Source organism: Esox lucius, chromosome 14 (assembly GCF_011004845.1).
Source record: "Esox lucius isolate fEsoLuc1 chromosome 14, fEsoLuc1.pri, whole genome shotgun sequence".
In the NCBI taxonomy this organism is placed as follows: Eukaryota; Metazoa; Chordata; class Actinopteri; order Esociformes; family Esocidae; genus Esox; species Esox lucius.
Window position 1 is genome coordinate 10829337 of NC_047582.1, and position 18993 is coordinate 10848329.

The 18993-nt window shown below is 39.9% G+C and overlaps 2 protein-coding genes across 4 annotated transcripts; both read right to left on the reverse strand.

Annotated features, from left to right (window-relative positions):
• Window positions 1-1248: 1248 nt before the first annotated feature.
• hpse (heparanase) lies at window positions 1249-7536 on the reverse strand. Of its 2 annotated transcripts, none has more exons than XM_010877271.4 (12): window positions 7047-7536; window positions 5931-6070; window positions 5554-5682; window positions 5271-5444; window positions 4801-4972; window positions 4296-4343; window positions 3895-3988; window positions 3695-3801; window positions 3044-3158; window positions 2232-2350; window positions 1980-2132; window positions 1249-1807 (listed from the first exon to the last, which is right to left on the reverse strand). In XM_010877271.4, exons 1-12 carry the CDS (start codon window positions 7262-7264, stop codon window positions 1648-1650), a joined length of 1629 nt encoding a protein of 542 aa, XP_010875573.2. In that variant the 5' UTR covers window positions 7265-7536; the 3' UTR covers window positions 1249-1647. The 2 variants fall into 2 exon arrangements, with proteins under 2 accessions (XP_010875573.2, XP_010875572.2); XM_010877270.5 differs by having other exon boundaries at window positions 5913-6070.
• A 1973-nt stretch (window positions 7537-9509) lies between these two features.
• helq (helicase, POLQ like) lies at window positions 9510-18991 on the reverse strand. 2 transcript variants are annotated; one of them, XM_029124991.2, is made up of 18 exons: window positions 18285-18989; window positions 17471-18134; window positions 16994-17172; window positions 16654-16854; window positions 16428-16500; window positions 16244-16341; window positions 15641-15739; window positions 15378-15523; window positions 15032-15271; window positions 14411-14552; window positions 14207-14311; window positions 13882-14089; window positions 11693-11850; window positions 11415-11513; window positions 10771-10944; window positions 10530-10643; window positions 10226-10360; window positions 9510-10054 (listed from the first exon to the last, which is right to left on the reverse strand). In XM_029124991.2, exons 1-18 carry the CDS (start codon window positions 18468-18470, stop codon window positions 9971-9973), a joined length of 3105 nt encoding a protein of 1034 aa, XP_028980824.1. In that variant the 5' UTR covers window positions 18471-18989; the 3' UTR covers window positions 9510-9970. The 2 variants fall into 2 exon arrangements, with proteins under 2 accessions (XP_028980824.1, XP_028980825.1); XM_029124992.2 differs by lacking the exons at window positions 9510-10054; window positions 10226-10360; window positions 10530-10643 and having other exon boundaries at window positions 10825-10985; window positions 18285-18991.
• Between the last annotated feature and the right edge of the window lie 2 nt (window positions 18992-18993).

An 18993-nucleotide genomic window follows, 5' to 3' on the forward strand; every position in this document is an offset into this window, starting at 1 on the left:
CGCACAGCGGACAAGACGAAGAGAATGTATTTCAAGAAACACAAATCCATTGCCATCCAACTCATCACATACTTTGGACACCTAGTAATAAAAATCTTCAGAGGCCTGAATGTTTTTCACAAATAGTCAACCAGCTGCGACACAAGACCATCATAACAATTACAAGAACCTACCAGAGGACACATACACGGGTTAGGTAAAAAGTTGTTACTTAATAATAATTTCACAATTTAGAACTGAGAAACACTATAGAAACGCCTCTGGAGAACCCTGGGCCTTGCCTAACAACACGCCCATGTATGGAGTCCTTTAGCCTGGCTGACGGCCCCCATTTGAGCAGCCTGGTCCTGTCTGAGGCCTACTACATGACATCCATGACAACTTTACAGACACCTGCTGTCTCCTCCCAAATCACTTATGCACATTCACTGGAAGAACATCACTTTGGCAACAATAGACATGGTGTGTAAAAGACCTTCCCTGATTTTAAAGGGAATTCTGTTATTCAACATTTTATGACTTATATAGAAGACATGCTCAAAGAGGCCAGCGGTCCGGTCCCATCAACTTCACCATGTTCCTCAAACTATTTGGAGAGAAGCTGCATGGGACCGACCCAGAAGATACCATTCTAAATGCCTTCAGAATGTTTGATCCCGATGCCAAGGGCTACTTCACACAAAGACGAGTACGTCATTTGTGTTTGATACTAATTAATAACCCTGTGATGCAAAGTTTAGTTGAAAAAGACATGCTGATAATGTAATCATCCACAAATGTTTTTTTTCCTCCAGATTAGAGCTCACACTAATGACCCAAGCAGACAAATTCACAGCTGAGGAGGTAAGATACATACACAGAACATTATAAAACTGTTTGAATGTTAAATATTAAAATCCAAAACAATACTGTCCATACAATCTACAAATGAGCCTTTGTTGGACAATCAGAACCATTACCTCAGTAATTCAGATATCCACACGATGAAGACGCACATACAAAACTTGCCCTCTGACCTTTCAGGTTAAACAGATCGACCCAGCAGGAAACCTGGACTACAAATCCCTCTGTTACATCATCACACATGGGGAGGAACAGGAGTAAGGGATCTGTGAAGGCCTCATCAACACAGGACAGGCGCTGGTGATGCTACCATCAGAATCTGTGTTTGAAACTGTTTTCATGCACCTAAAGTCAATTATACATCAACTTTGAACAAGAATAAAACGACAGTTTCTCATCAAAAAAGATTTTGTACAAATGTATTCACACATAATGAAGTCACATCCCAGTGTGGCAAAATAGACAATTACACAATGAAACTATAAAGTTGACTTGAAATGACAGAAGAAATTCAAGTTTCCTGAGTGTAAATAATGTTTTGGCTTTAAAAAGAAAACATTTTATATGCACGTATTGATGGGTTTCCTGAAAAGCAATTTCATTCAAGACAGTCTTGTCTTCAGAGTCTTTGGATATGTTAAAAATGTAATATGAAATAAAAAAATAAACTACTAAATGCCTTCTTCACATTCACCTGGTTTACAGTCTTTGGGAAAAACATACAGCAGTGTTTGGTCCAATAGTCAATTATTATTTATCTGAATTTATCTAGACATCTTCTGAAATTCTCCTCTCCAGTTGTGTTCATTGGCAAGCCAGTGCCTGGGCCTCACTGAGGACATAGAAGGCAAAGGAATAACCAGGGAGTCTGAGATGTTCTCCTGCAGGAAGAGGAGCTCCCTGGAGCGATGGAAGAGTTCTATCATCCACCATCTTCAGCACATCTCCATTTAGTTTCACAGATCTGGGGATCACAGCATACCTCACTTATTGGTTTACTTCGACAATGTTAACAATGACAATATTACAAGGCAGGACCCGCTCAAATAGTTTATGCTGAAAAATAGCTTATGCAAACAAGTTCAAGCAAAAAAACACAAGGGTGTAGCCCCATCAATGGGAATGAAGGTTACTACTTGGAGAAGAGGCCCTCCTTGCCGGGTTGATCAGACTGTAGAACGAAAGCCTCCGCAGTGCTGTTAGAGAGGGCAGCAGGCAGAGTGATCATCGCAGGACTCTTACTCATATTCAGGGCGAACAATGTGACTGCTCCCCTTCTGTAGCTGGCGCTAGAATAGAGAGCAGGCAGGATGTTGGGCACACATTGGTCTCACACACAATCACAGGCTGTTCACTCATTTCTTAAATATACAGGGACTTTGGAATACCTTTTCTTGTTTGTACAGTGCAGGTAGACCCGTACTCTTTTTGTCTTTCTGGATGAGGCTTTTATAAGAAGCACTTCAGGTCCAACAAGCCCCTTGTATAAAAGTGACAGCCAGTAATCCTGCAAAAAGCGTACAACCATAAAGACAAATAGACAAATTAATATACAGTCTGATCTAATTATGATTGGTTACTGACAAAGAAAATATTAATAAAGTACTCTTAACATTTTGCAATGGCTATCTGAACCACACTGAAACCCTTGAATTAAAACCTTTAAATTGAATAGGGCAGTCCACCAACCAATCAAACATTTTCGAAAAACGCTCAGAGCAGTTTTCTTGCAAGGGAGTTGTGTCAGATCTTTGAAAATAGGTAGTAATAATTTCCCAACTTCTTCAATGCACAATATAGCTCAGTATTAAGGTTATTTATTTTATGAATAATGTTTTGGCTGCCCCCAAAAAAAACATCCTTTGAGATTCTGTTGAAGCTTCCAGTGAATTCTAGGGTCAAAACCCCAAAGTTTTGGCATTAACATTGATGTTGACACAATGGTTCCAAAACGGAGACATTTTACCCATAAGAGTATGCCCATACTTTTAATAGCCTGTGCTTGATATTTCACTGCGGTTTGGATGGTAACATGGTGGTTAAATATAATGTGAGACATCATTCTACTATTACAGAAGATAATTACAATGTAAAAAGCAACAAAATCCATGTGTAACACATCGTTATCATTTTTGGATAAACTTGATTTTTATTTCTGTTCAAAAGATAGAAGAGAATAATAAATACAAATGAATCTTACAGGAAGTGGATCCAGGTTATCATCTACTAGCTGGTAGGTCCCAGATCCAATCAGAACCTGCCTGATGACAACATCCAATCCAAGATTCGCACCCAGGCCCAGTTTATCCAGCCACCTACACAACATACAGCACATTCAGGAGATTCATTATAATATCATCTGATTTAAACAATGATTCAACACAACCTACAGCACTGTAAGACATTATGACATTCATATTCAGGAGATTCATTAAAATATCATCTGATTTAGAAAAAAAAACAAGGGATAATTAAATAATGTCATCCTTTGTGAGAACATTGATTAAGTCAATGTTGGACTTATCATGGGACACAAGACATTTTGTGGCAATCCTTTCATTAAGAAAAGTTGGCATGTGAGTAAACTATTTAAGTCTTCCTGGAACAGGGAATGGTTTAAAGAATGATCATGAGAACAGGGCTTGCAGGTGACCGGGAAATTCAATGAAAACCAAATTCCCAAATAGCTCAGATACCGTTCCATGAGGTTAGACATTCCGTTTTAATTGACTCAATTGCTGCCTGTGCTCTGAAGCTGCAAAGAGTCAGGCAGACGAAAATGATCACATGATATCAGGGAGGGGTGATACTTGGACTGTCTACCTAACCTAACACACAGGCACACACTCACATAAATCCAGCAACAAACGTGTCAGACAGGCCTTGAGCCCCGCCTCCAAAGGCAGAACTAGTCTCTCCAAGCCACACCTTTTTCCCAGGGGACAACCGCTCAACGGTCTGAGGATACAAGACACAGAAGAACCATTCAACTTCCTCATGGAATTATAACAACTTTACAGCACATTTATAACCCAATTATTACTTCATTACCTCCATTACTTCTTGTGTTTTCAGAGCCAATGTGTTGAGCACCTCAGGGTCTAGGAAATCTTCTAGTGATGTGTCTCTTCCATTTACGTAATAACTAACAGGAAGGGCAGAGTAACTAAGGATGAGTTGTATCTAAATATCAAACAGAATCAGGATAAATATCATACACATTTTCAGATAAAAAAACAGTGTGTAAACTGTAAATGTAAAATATGGTTATTGCAAGCACAGTTATTACAGTTCCTCTTTTTTCCTTGTGGTAAAGCCAATTGTGCAACCACAAAAGCACACTCATAAACTACCCAGTGTTTGTTAAGTGTATGCGTCTGGAGGTCAAAGTTAGAAGCAGCAGCACATGACATCTAACCAATTAACATGCGCTGAGATACAGTTCAACTTACTGGTGCCAAGTGCAGGCATCAATTACTTCTGCCCCACTCTCCAGGAACCTATACAAAAGAAATAGGCTAGGACTGTTTAATATACTCTGCATCAATGGTGATTAAGTAAAGATAATCTATGGATAACAATCACAAAGCAGCCCCAGGACCACTGGATAAACTTAATGGAGGAGTGACAGTTAGGTTACAACCGGAGCGATAGGCTTAAGTCAAGCCACATAAGTGGAGTAGAAGATCAACAGCTGTGACTGTATTGTACAGCGGTATTGGGCAAAGAAAAGTGGCAGCAGTTACTCAACCACTAAAGTGGAAGTTATATTTACCCTTAATAAATAACAAATGCAGGTGATGTTGTCATAAAATAGTAGTATCATAAGTAAATAAAATGTCCTCATTTCAAACGTTTACTAGTTAGCAAGGAACTGTGCTATCAATGCTTTGGATTATAAAACAGTACTATATTGAAAGTTTCATGTACAGGCAACATAAAGGTACAAACTCCCACCCCTCCAATAAGTCTCTCCTGTGGGCTCGGGGCTGGCTAATGTCTGGTCCATAGAGTCCAGTGTTATGGTAAAGTTTTGATTCCTGCAGAATTGTTCGGAGTTCAACGAAATCCAGGCCAAGCTGGTGTCCGTCCACCCGGATTCCTGCTTTCTTCTCATAGCTGTTTGGCTCTGAAGGAAGACAGGATTTATGTATTGTCTTACCAACCTTAGAACAACTTCATGCACGTGGAAATTCCTAATTCTGTCATTACCCCCCAACGAACAATGGCTTATTATTAACTAAGTGCTTTGAATCCTGAATGCTGAAAAAGCGATATGTGTAAGCAATAAGACACAAGGAGGTGTGGTGTACGAACTGGTTACCTACTCAATTAGAGCAGAGAAAAGTGATGTGATGTCATTAGCGTGGTAAACAGTCTCAAGCAATAATAAAAACATCTCTTAGCCATGGCCTAAAAAGAATTACCATTGCCCAGTTCCCAAGACATGCTGTACTGTTTGGATTCACAGTACTGTAGAAGAGCCCTGGCGTTGCTGCTGTCCCAGGTGTTGCCAGCAGTCCTGAGCAGCTCATTGAGGCCAAAAATTAGGTCTAATCCTGAGCAGTTTGTAAAGGAGTAGAGCAGATCCACTGTATACTCTGTCAGATAAAAATACACAATTAGAACTAAATTGAAATGGTGTGTTTTGTACAGTATTGTATGTGTTGTGAGCTTGATAAGACGCTGCAAATTACTCAGTAACAGCACCTGTGAATGTTATGCTCCTGTACTTCTTCTGCAAGTCCTCGTTCTGAAGATGCACTTTCTGTAGAGTCCATTCCTGCTTCAGCCTCTCCTCTAGTAGTGGAGGAAGCTCCAGCCTTTCACATATATCCCCTGACCACAGAGTAGCAAACAGATATCAGAAACCAGATGGCCGAAGGTCTCTGTCAAACTCATCAAACTCACTTGGTGACTGTATGAATACACTTATTGCTTTCTCAATCTCCATGTTGCGAAACAGGAATTAGATGACCACAATCAAACCACACACACATCACAAGAGCTTTTTTTGACATTCATTAATGTGACTATCTGTGGTAATATGACACAGCAGTTGAGCTGACCATTTCTGACACATTCACCTGGTTCAAAAACAGAGTTTGTGTGGTGCGTATTGAAAAGCTGAAATGCAGGGTTGAAGATCATGAAATCTTGTGTTGTCCCTCCAAATCTTAGAAATGCCGGGGTCAAAGCTCTTGCCAACGTCCTCAGCTTCGGAGACCTGGTGAAATGAGGTTTCATTTTGTGTATTCATAGAATGTCATTAAATTGTTGTGCTAGGGTGTAATCATTCCACCAAAACATCTCAGAGAAAACATGACCTCCACAATTTCCAAGCTTTTGAGATTTTTTTTATCATTCGTAAATAGAAGTTCAAGTTCAAACATGTTCTTCAATATCTTCCATCGAAGAAACTAAATGTTGGTTGCATAATTCACATATATAAAAAGGACTAAGTTTAAATAGACTCTAGACAACAAAACAATCATCGGCTCTTCTACCTTCTGTGAAGTCTTGCGAGTTCCTACAGTAGCCTTCAGTTGTTTAAAACTGCCAGACATTATATTTCTTCCGCAAGCTTGGATAGGGGAATTACAAATGCTTCATTCTTTATTAAACACTTCCCATAATATAACGGTGATTTTCAACGTCGGGTTTAATCCAACACATTTCAAGTGCTGTAAAAACTAAAAATTACGTCACCGCGATATAGTTATTGACATGATTATCTATACTATTAGAGCAAGTATTCTCATTCAAATAAAATTGTGTTAACTAGCCTATGTCAATTTTTATTTTGTATTCAGTTGGGGCCAGGATTGTTTATTGCACCTAACATACAGAGGGGCTGCCTCAAAGCCAGACATCACAACCAAAAATACATTCTGGGTGGTAGGGCGGAAAACAGGCATTGGCCCTGCTACAGAAAACACCATTCCAGGCAGTAAGATGGGGCTGAAAGATTCTGTATTATGGACATTACAATAAAGCAAAATATAACCCGAGTATAGCACCTTTCAGAAAGAATCAGAACTCGACCGCGGCTAAATAACATTAAATTGCGTTTGCAGGAAACGTTTTTCAATTATTTTCTGTTAAGCCAAATAGAATACAATGACTTACGTATTTTAGAGACAATTGTATGAACATTGTAGGAACACATGTAAACTGCCAACATTGGTACAGCTCATACTCACGTTAAAAGGTAAATGAACTTCTCTTCAGCAACTATACTCGCATCTATGGCCACAGACAAAAAACGTTCGTTCACTCTCTTGAATACTCCAGAGAGGTCCACATTCAGAATTACGGAATGAAAATCCGCCTCAGGACTAGAACTGACACTTGCTCCGACATAGTATCCATGAGACACAATAAATATCACCAATGACAAAATTGATAAGCCTGACATCATGGTGAAGTTAGACTGAGATCATCGGTGTCTTTTAAATTCGTACAAAACTTGAGGACAACAATCAAAGCATTTCCTGGTACTGAATATTCGTTGTCAAAGGGGTCCCAAACCGAATGCAAAGCATGTTGCTTGTTACAATTTCGTTTTTGTTGTTATCACGTCACTAGTCTAGGTGATCGTAATGAGTAAAACTTCAAAATAAAAGCCAAAAGCCATAGCAGTGTGGAAAAAATGCTAAACATTACATTTTACAATTTTTATATATTTAAGCCATTGCACTTATTTTGACATAGGGATTAAATCTATCAAATTTAAAGAAACATTTTTGCCATGTGATGAAGATATTATCTAATGTGTATCGGCTCCCATGCTATTTTGCTATGATAGGGATTTGAATTGTGCAGTTTGATCAGAAACTTTTACAACAGAGTGAAGATAAATTATTGCAATTTTAGTTAATGTGAGTGACAAAAAATCCATAGAAATCTAGATATCTTGCTAAAGCATAGACATATTTAGCATCTCAAGTCTGTTAAATAGTGAAAATGCCAGAAAAACCGTTAAAAACTGCAGATGCACAACCAATTTTTGAAAATGTACATGATGTATTCTACTATTCCAACAGTATTTTGACAGAACAGAGGATTTTTTGTGTGTTTACATTAATCCATGTTTCACCCATCCCTGCTCTGGACCTAGCTATGTACAGTGGATATGAGAAGTCTACACACCCCTGTTCAAATGCCAGGTCCTTGTCATGTAAAAGAATGAGACAAAGATAAATCATGTCAGAACTATTTCCATCTTTAATGTGACCTATAATATGAACAATTCAAATGAAAAACAAAATTAAATCTTTGAGTTGGAAATTTTTTTTAAAAATAACCTGGTTGCATAAGTGTGCACACCCTTAAACTAATACTTTGTTGAAGCACATTTTGATTGTATTACTGCACTCAGTCTTTTTGGGTAGGAGTCTATTAGCATGACACATCTTGATGTGGCAATATTTGCCCACTCTTCTTTGCAAAAGTGCTCCAAATCTGTCAGATTGCGAGGACATCTCCTGTGCACAGCCCTCTTCAGATCACCCCACAGATGTTCAATTGGATTCAGGTCTGGGCTCTGGCTGGGCCATTCCCTAAACGTTAATATTCTTCTGGTGAAGCCATCTTATGTGGATTTGGATATGTGCTTTGGGTCGTTGTCGTGCTAAAAGGTGAACTTCCTCTTCATCTTCATCTTTCTAATGGATGCCTGAAGGTTTTGTCCCAAAATTGCCTGGTATTTGGAACTGTTCATAATTCTGACTAAGGCCCCTGCCCCTGCCTTTTCTTCCTGCTGAAGAAAAACAGCCCCAAAGTATGATGCTGCCACCACCATTCTTCACTGTGGGTATGGTGTTCTTTGGGTGATGTGCAGTGTTGTTTTTATGCCAAACATACCTTTTGGAATTATGGCCAAAAAGTTCAACCTTGGTTTCATCAAACCATAACACATTTTCCCATGGTTTGGGGAGACTTGATGATTGTTTTTGCAAACTTCAGCTGGGCTTGGAAGTTTTTCTTTGTAAGAAAAGGCTTCCATCTTGCCACCCTACCCCATAGCCCATTCATATGAAGAATACGGGAGATTGTTGTCACATGTAGCACACAGCCAGTACTTGTCAGAAATTCCTGCAGTTCCTTTAATGTTGCTGTAGGCCTTGTGGAAGCCTCCCTGACCAGTTTTCTTCTCGTCTTTTCTTAAATCTTGGAGGGACATCCAGTTCTTGGTAATGTCTCTGCTGTGCCATATTTTCTCCACTTGATGATGACTGTCTCCACTGTGTTACATGGTATATCTAATGCTTTGGAAATTATTTTGTCCCCTTCTCCTGACTGATATCTTTCAACAATGAGATCCCTCTGATGCTTTGGAAGCTCTCTGCGGACCATGAATTTGCTGAGATGCAACTAAGAAAATTTTAACTTTAGAACAGTTGAACTTTATTTGTAATTAATCAGAGTCACTTTAAATGACGGCAGGTGTGTAATGACTTCTATTTAACATGAGTTTGAATGTGATTGGTTAATTCTGAACACAGCCACATTCCCAGTTATAAGAGGGTGTGCACACTTATGCAACCAGGTTATTGTAAGGTTTTTAATTTTACATTTTTCCCCCTCAAATATTTCAGTTCAATTTAATTGTTTACATTATAGGTAACATTAAATGTGGAAAAAGTTCTGACATGATGTATCTTTGTCTCATTCTTTTACATCACAAAAACCTGGCATTTTAACAGGGGTGTGTAGACTTTTTATATCTACTGTATGTAGCATACATACTTCAGTCACATGATTTCAACCTAGACAATATAGTCCAGAAACACATGTGAAGCAGAATAACTCAATAAGACAAGATGGAGGTTTGAGATTTCTTAAAGCAATGAGAGAACATAAAAATGTCTCCTTAGGTTTGTAATAAGTAAAATCCTACATTTAAGATCATTTATAAAGTCACTTAAATTGTTTGCATACAGCACCAACACAATTCATTTGATACACCATTTTAAATTAGATTTTTATTAATTTATTAATCTATCTATCTATGGGATGGAATTGCCATTACTAAAATATCTAAACTACAAACCACACAACACACATCACAGCAAATTCAATAAAATGGATTTTCACATAAATACTGTACATCATAGCAACATATTTACAAAGAGGGGAGATCAAGGGGCATCATCAACAAGTCTTCCACCTCCTGTTGGAGTGCATCTGCTTTCTCATTTAGTAGCATCTGAAACAGAGACCAGTAAAGGTTATAATGAACCGAGTGCCACTTCAGCAAATGCACACATCAAATCGCAATCAACTTTTAAACTGTAATATTTTACATGGATTTCGGTAGGAAATCAAGGTTAAGACAGTTACACTGTTGCATATCCTAAGCATTTGACAGTGGTCATACTTTTGCAGAAGCAACAATCTGATTGGCTTGCTTCTTGAAGAGGTTCTCCACAGTCTTCACAAGAATGTTTGGGTCTGCATTTGCCAGATGAGCCAATGTCTTGTACCCAGCGTTGTACAGATGCTTGGCTCTTCCCTGTCAAAAGAACATAATTCCACATGCTGTGACCCAATTAATCTGGAACAATGTTTGAAAACTGCAATTGGGACAATACTTCTTGACTGGATATGAGTTTTGGGACCTTTGACGGACAGGTGGTTGGACAGTGTCACCATGTTACAGCTTTACTTATTTGAAATCTCACCTCCATAACTCCGGCTACCTCCATTAGAGGGATTAGCTCAGCCTGGACACAATAGGTCAGCCTGCGGGTCAGCTCCGTCAGAAGGGCTTTGAAGGGCCAGAACTCCTCAAGCTCCTGATGACAACACAGAGACGCAATGTGAGATCAGCCAGGTCAAAAGAAAACGCTAAATAACAGCCATGATTTGGGTAAATGTGTGTACGTATGTATATGTATGATATCTATTCAAGTAGCAAACAACCTCTGTGAAGTGCAGCACACATGAGCAGAAGGCAGAGGACGAGCTGAGCAGTGTTTGGAGGAAGCCTCTGCTGAGCTGGAACTTGTTGGCCACGCTCCATAGGTCAGTCTCTTTCAGCAGGGAGAGCAGCACCAAGGCCATGTACAGCCTGTTTACCCCCACCAGGTCCACATTCTGGTGGGGGGGACGACGACAATACAAATAAGAGGATTCTTCTATGGTGAAGGAAATCATAAAATGTTGAGTACAAGGGACTGGCACAGAATTGCCTAACTGACTATTTGTCTCATTACAATGTCATTACTTTTATCACGTATGATCAATGACCACAAATGTTGAGTGTAGATTTGAATTTATGGTTGATTTTGTTCTATTGTGTCAGGACATAAATTAATTAAGTATGCCTTCAATCTGGTATATAAGAAAAATTATAATAAAAAAAACTTAATTAAGAGGATTAGTATTGAGATTACCTGAATAATGGTTTTAAGACAACCTACTTAAGTATAAGCTCTCATAATAATCCCTTTAAAATGACAGGGCTTTAACGCTAATGATAATCTTGGGAAATGTGAAAATATGATCCTATTGAATTCGACATGATTTAAACCATGAGATGCTTCCTCGTTATTCAATATCCTCACCTTCTTCATATTCTGGCCAGCAGCCTTTCTAGCAATTAAACTCTCAGGCACACCAACTGCTGCACACATCTTCTGCTCCACATCAGACAACATTGTGAACTAGAATTAATGGGCAAAACAAACTCAGACAATAAGTAATGCAGAACTGAAGACAAACAATTGCACATTTTGTTTTCCATAATTCAATATTTAATTGTCAATCTAAAATGGTATAAAAAGACCATCGTTATCCATCTTTATGAATGTAGACAACTGAGAAACAAGGGCTGGGCTCTAACCTGTCTGAAGTAGACCATCCAGTCAGGCTTAAACTGGGAAACCATGTCATATGGGGTAACAAGGTAGACCAGGTGAAGGAAGCTACCCAGCATCAGGCACTCAAGGCCTTTAGACAGGTCTCTATACAGTACTTCACAGTAGGTCAGATCCACTGAGCCTAGTGAAGAAGGTAAGAAAATCAGAAAAAAGTACCATTAATTCAATAAAGAAAATAGCATGTCTCTGTAATGGGATTTACAGACCCTCTCAAATGGATTCACCCCCATTGGACCTGGCCTCATGTGTTACAACATGAGTATTCCTTTCACCCTACGCACACACTGCTCAAGAAAAAACCACTTCTAAAGACATGTTGTGCCACTGCTTATTTGCAATTATTTTCGAACAATTTGTAGATTTTGACTTTGACAGAGGCAGAAATTCCTAATTAAATTAATTTGATTTCATGTTGTAACACAATAAAATGCAGACATTTTCAAAGGGGTTAAAATATTTGGGCGCCACCATAAATTGATTTTACTGAACACTTGCAATGGATGTGGACAGAAATGTCATTATCACCAGTTGGTTTCCAGACCTTTTCAAAATAAAGCGCCAAAGGAGGTATCATGATCGAGCAAACTCAATTCAAATGAGTTGAAAGATCCTAATGTTTTTCTGCAAGACTCAAAGATCCAAGTTAGTAAAAAGAGTCAAACTTTATATCACTAGTCCTTACTGGCCACTTTGAAGTCTAGCATGCCAACACAGAAGCATTTACTAAATTGTAAGATCATAAATGCTAAAATCAACCCAAGAATAATTGAATGTTCTCTACAACTGCTCCATTAAATCCAGCCATGACTGCATTCATAACATAAACATACAATCAACAACCCAGTTCTAGTACCCTATCATAGATGTCAAAAACATCAGTTTACAGATAAAATCAAAACATATTACTGAATTAATCTTTATGTACAAATAATTGAATAAGCCAAATGTTTTACTCAAATGTACGGTACCCTTTTTAAGGGTTTTGCAGATCACGTGCTAGTGCAACCAACTGAATGACTCATTAGCACCTGTACCACAATGGGAAAATGTTTGTCGGGAACCCAGACCTTCTCTAGTGTTCCGGTGAGTGTTTCACCTTTGTAAGTAACCCAGACATTCTCTAGTGTTCCGGTGAGTGTTTCACCTTTGTAAGTAACCCAGACATTCTCTAGTGTTCCTGTGAGTAGTTCACTATTGTAAGTAACCCTGACCTTCTCTAGTGTTCCTGTGAGTAGTTCACTATTGTAAGTAACCCTGACCTTCTCTAGTGTTCCTGTGAGTAGTTCACTATTGTAAGTAACCCTGACCTTCTCTAGTGTTCCTGTGAGTAGTTCACTATTGTAAGTAACCCTGACCTTCTCTAGTGTTCCTGTGAGTAGTTCACTATTGTAAGTAACCCTGACCTTCTCTAGTGTTCCTGTGAGTAGTTCACTATTGTAAGTAACCCTGACCTTCTCTAGTGTTCCTGTGAGTAGTTCACTATTGTAAGTAACCCTGACCTTCTCTAGTGTTCCTGTGAGTAGTTCACTATTGTAAGTAACCCTGACCTTCTCTAGTGTTCCTGTGAGTAGTTCACTATTGTAAGTAACCCTGACCTTCTCTAGTGTTCCTGTGAGTAGTTCACTATTGTAAGTAACCCTGACCTTCTCTAGTGTTCCTGTGAGTAGTTCATTATTGTAAGTAACCCTGACCTTCTCTAGTGTTCCTGTGAGTAGTTCACTATTGTAAGTAACCCTGACCTTCTCTAGTGTTCCTGTGAGTAGTTCACTATTGTAAGTAACCCTGACCTTCTCTAGTGTTCCTGTGAGTAGTTCACTATTGTAAGTAACCCTGACCTTCTCTAGTGTTCCTGTGAGTAGTTCACTATTGTAAGTAACCCTGACCTTCTCTAGTGTTCCTGTGAGTAGTTCACTATTGTAAGTAACCCTGACCTTCTCTAGTGTTCCTGTGAGTAGTTCACTATTGTAAGTAACCCTGACCTTCTCTAGTGTTCCAGTGAGTAGTTCACTATTGTAAGTAACCCTGACATTCTCTAGTGTTCCTGTGAGTAGTTCACTATTGTAAGTAACCCTGACATTCTCTAGTGTTCCTGTGAGTAGTTCACTATTGTAAGTAACCCTGACATTCTCTAGTGTTCCTGTGAGTAGTTCACCTTTGTATGTAGCCCTTCCTAGATTGGTAACCTGCAGACCTCCCTCCTTTGGCTTTGCAGCCTCTGTGACAAGGCCTTTCTGTTTCAGCTGCTCAACACAGTCCTGGGTCACCTCCCAAAGACTCCTCTCCAGGCACAGCTGTTTCTCCTGGACGGACAGCAATGTGCCACGCATGAAGTCCATGACCTGCTGTAGGCTGTTTGTGATCTAAACCGAGACAAAAGAAAAAAAAATTGAAAAGAAAAAAAGAAAGTTCAACCAAAAGAACTGTCATTTTTTGTAATTCAGTCATCTGAGTGACAGATATTCTTCAGAAGTACTTACATTTAATCCAATTAGGGAGAGGATCAAACTAAGAACACCCTTTCCATTATCATACATCAGGTTGCTTTTACAGATCTCCATTGGTGCAGAGACAAGCTTTTTGGCCTGTAAATCCAAATGGGTGGTGAGTGCCGATGCATCAGATGTATGTCAGAATGTGTCCAGTCATCACATGGTACTACACAGAGGTTTGAAGTCATTTACCAACTCTTTGTCTTTGTCCTGTATGATGAGGATACTCTCTCCGTGAGTGTCTATTCCGGCCCGCCCAGCCCTCCCTACCATCTGCTTGTACTGGCTCCTCTTCAGGAAGTCTGCCGCCACGTACGGAGAACGCAGAATCACCCTGGATTAAACACACAGGATGGATCCAGTCAGGTCTCCTGGACTATTTCACACACGGATGCAACATCTGCTAGTAATGCCAGTCAAACAGGCCCCAAGGCCAGTCAAACAGGCCCCAAGGCCAGTCAAACAGGCCCCAAGGCCAGTCAAACAGGCCCCAAGGCCAGTCAAACAGGCCCCAAGGCCAGTCAAACAGGCCCCAAGGCCAGTCAAACAGGCCCCAAGGCCAGTCAAACAGATCCCAAGGCCAGTCAAACAGATCCCAAGGCCAGTCAAACAGATCCCAAGGCCAGTCAAACAGATCCCAAGGCCAGTCAAACAGATCCCAAGGCCAGTCAAACAGATCCCAAGGCCAGCAAAACAGATCCCAAGGCCAGCAAAACAGATCCCAAGGCCAGCAAAACAGATCCCAAGGCCAGCAAAACAGATCCCAATGTCAGTAACATAGCGAGAGACAGGTTTTGGTTTAATGTCTCCTACCTCCGGGCAGGTAGGTTGATGCCTGCAGCCAGTGTGGAGGTGCAGGTGAGGAGGCAGAGAACCCCAGAGGAATAGGCCTCCTCCACCAGCTTCCTCTCCTCACTTGTCAGCCCACTGTGGTGGTATGCCAGGCCATACGGCACCGTTTTCCTCAGCACCGGACACAGGGATCCGTTTCCACTGTTCTTCAGCTCCCCCAGCAACGTTGCCTTCTCCGCCAGCTTGTGCTGAAGAAACTCCCTGGGAAATTCAAGGGGGAGGGTAAATTACAATCCACACACTGACTGCTTTCGGAAAGTCTGGGCGTGATTTGGAACAGGGAGGAGCAACTAAGGTATTCTCTTACTTTGTCAGATATTTGCAAATCATCGCAGCCACGTTCTCACAGTTCTTCTTGGTAGGACAGAACACAAGGCAGGATTGCCTTGGAATTACCTCAGTCACCAGGGCAACAATATGATCCTGATCAATGTTCTGCATTGCACTGGAGTACTGTGAAGCAGAAGTAGACATAAACAAAAACCTGTCAGCCTTGGGAGGTGATTGTCTGGAACTGGAGTCCAGTGTATGTTAAACTGATGAATATTTGAATTAAATGGATAATTATACCTTAAAGTTCAGAAGTCGGGAGAACCTGAAGCACTCTTCCTCTTTAGGAGTCACCTCGTATATACTGTCCTTCAGTTTCACATACTCCTTCAACTCGATCTGAATACAAAAAAACTTGTCTATCAATCATCTATAATCACAGAAACAACAGCTTTCTAACTTGTATTACTAATCTTGCATTGGTAAATGTAAATATGTTATGTGGATATTCACCAACCACCAGTGGGCATATCACAGAGGATAAAATATATTTGTGTAGATTAGGGTTTCCCAACCTTTTTTCACAAGGACCCCTATTTCTCACATTACCACTTCTGTTTCCAAGACAGCACCAACACATCACATTCAAACAGTGGAAAGTAACAACAAACTGTATTCTTTAACAACGTAAACGTCAAAAAGTAGGTACATAAGGGTTCAGCTTACAAACATTTCTAAGTGCATTTATAACTGGAGGTAAATAATATGTCACTATATGGCAAGCATTCACGAGCCATTGATGATAATAACCATAAATAATACCCATATAATAAATAATCTTTTTTTGAAACGGTACCTTATAAAAAGCATTAACAAATAAGTAAATGTATGCAAATGACATACCGGTCGGAAGTCATTAGTGTAGTTTTCTGCCTTCAGAAACCTTTGAAGATCTTGGACATTACCTAAAGTAGCACTCATTCCAATGATCTGAGTTAAATCTGTGTAAAGAAGAAAATCTGTATCCCACTTTTTCAAAATATCATCAATCTACATTAATATGATTTAGAATAGTACTCTCACTTACTACTGACATAGATCACCTTGGCTAGAGTCATCTCAATGATAGCACCTCTGCTACCATCACCCAACATATGTAGCTAATGAAAAGAAAAACCTTTAGATTCTACATATAGTGTCATTATAAGTATAAAATATACAAGGCATCAGATTAATAGTTGTGAATGTCTAGTGAGTGGCTATTCTATAGTTGGTAATGATTACGTCTCACATGTTGAGCTAACAAAATATACCTCATCCACAACCACCAGTCCAACATTGTCCAGTCTATTAGCCTCTATAAGGGAGTTGACCAGGCTGTGGGCCTTCTCTATGGTGGCAATGTAAAGGGACCTCTTGCCCCTTCTCTTCACTGGAGGGAACCTGCCCTTACTGCCAGCATACTCCTCCACCATGAAGTCCAGCTCAACGCCAAAACTGGCCAACCCTCGAACCTGCAAAATACAGTGCTCGGATTTGCCATCAAGAAACAACAAAGTTGAAATGTGGGCTTAAATACAAAAGTTGAATTGAAATCAATGTGCACTGTTAGTTTAAAGGGGAATCATACACATGTAATAATGACCGTAGTACCTTCTCCTGCACTAGAGAAATGTAGGGTAAGATGAAAAGGGCATCCTTGTTTCTGCACAGAAGCTCTTTGAGGATGAGAATCTCAGCCACCAGGGTCTTCCCGCCACTGGTGGGCAGGGAGTAGATGAGATTTCTCCTCTGCTGAACTGAGTCAAGGTTTAGACAAGTGTTTTGCCATTCTGAAATATAAGACAGCATTGATAACACGAAGCAGGAGACGAGCTAAAACAATTCATACTTTACAAGATAACGACAAACTTTGAAAGCATTCCCGGCTGATGCCAAATTATATTGAGGACATGAAATTATGCCATGTTCACATGCTGGTGGAAACTAGTAAACGCAGAACATTTTAACTTCCTAACTGATTGTTGTTAATCATGTTCTTTGTTCACTGGATTGGCCATTCTGAAATTTCTGTGTTCAGGCAGCATGTGAATGTGGCAAGAGACAGGGAAAACACAGAGAGCTATTCACCATATAAATCGTTGATTCCTTTGAGATTACGTATCAGCTCCTTAACTTTGGTGGGGAGACCAAAGAAAGGCCCAAGATCCGTTGTTTCCACCGAGACTGCTTTCATAGCCTCCATGGCAACATTGATCTCTTTTGTAACTATGGCCGCCTCCTGTACTGCAGTTCGTGACACACTGGAAGGAGCTGTAGCATTACCCATCATAGTTCTCTTCAGATGGTCTGATATGCTCTTCCTTGCCTTGTGGGTGATATGACTCTCATTTCTATTCTCAACACTGAAAGACTTCTCAGGATGTCTCACAGGGGTGGAGGTTATGTCCTCATCTGTGCAACAGTTATTCTCTGCTGTTTGAAGAATGTCTTGTTGAAAGGCAAGCTGTGAACTTGGAATGTCTATCAAAGAGTCATCTCCCAAACCCTCCAATATTGAGTCGGTCATTGAGTCATCACATGATCGTTTCGGACAGTTATCGGTCGAAGACTTCAGGGAAGTGAAGTCGATGTTGTCATACTTCTGAACCACGGGGCATTTTGTTCTGGTTGCAGAGTGAATGTCATTTTGTTTTGCGTTCTCTTCCGCTCCATCGAGCTTTGCCAAGAAAGAGCTGTCGGCTAAAATGCTGTCATAATCCCCAAATAAATCTTCAGTATCACTGCAGTACTGCTGCAAAAAGCAACATTAAGAAACTGTAAATACGTGTAACTCATACAATATCAAAATAATCAGCCAAAATATCATGTAATATTCACCAGTTTTTAAACGAGTAGAACTAAACATTTACTTTGTCTTTCGAGAGTTTAGCCACCCACCAACCTCATTGAATTTTCCATGCAAAGACTGGGTCATCATAGCTCTGGAAAGCTCAATTTCTCCTGTGCTGCCTGGACACTGTTGTGCAGAACCACTTGTTCTTTTCCTTGCGGGCGTGAGGTGACTTCTCTGTCCATCCCTGGACCTCTTCCCCGAAGACACTCGTCTTACTTTGATTTCGCCACTCATTATCTAACCTGACACCTCATTCAACAAAATGACCCTAATCGAAAAATAACATAACACAACCTGGCTAGCTACTCCTACGTAGAAACAAGATAGATTCATGTTTGCTACAGTTAGCTAGCTAACTGACTACCTAACAATTTGCATCCCGTACCAGCCCAAATTAGCATGCTAACTAGGCATGACATAGCCTAACCTTCTTAACTAGTAACGACCCAAGATGTATGAATATAGAAGTAACTGCGAACATTAGCTAGAAATCTAGTTTAAATTTGACACAAACATTAAAGGATTAGCCAATAAGAGACCAGTACTGAGTCCGGTGGGGTACGGAACGTTTTCCTGATATGGAACTTTTCCCGATGTACAACCAATTGCTTTGTTCTTATATGCAGTATCGAATTTGAATATAGACGTTATTTCGTTATATGGAATTATTTAATTTGTTATGTAGAACTTAAACAAACTATTACTTCGCAAGTCCAATATTTCTGGTAGGAACTATTATTCATGCACAAACTCTTCA

Coding starts and splice junctions, on each gene's coding strand:
- helq (XM_029124991.2), bottom strand. CDS start 18,470: ATGAGTGGCGAAATCAAAGTAAGACGAGTGTCTTCGGGGAAGAGGTCC. Junction 18,135..18,284: donor TGCATGGAAAATTCAATGAG/GTTGGTGGGTGG, acceptor TGCTTTTTGCAG/CAGTACTGCAGTGATACTGA. Junction 14,312..14,410: donor AGGACAAAGACAAAGAGTTG/GTAAATGACTTC, acceptor TTGGATTTACAG/GCCAAAAAGCTTGTCTCTGC.
- hpse (XM_010877270.5), bottom strand. CDS start 7,264: ATGATGTCAGGCTTATCAATTTTGTCATTGGTGATATTTATTGTGTCT. Junction 3,802..3,894: donor AAACACAAGAAGTAATGGAG/GTAATGAAGTAA, acceptor TTGTATCCTCAG/ACCGTTGAGCGGTTGTCCCC. Junction 2,351..3,043: donor ATAACCTGGATCCACTTCCT/GTAAGATTCATT, acceptor CGCTTTTTGCAG/GATTACTGGCTGTCACTTTT.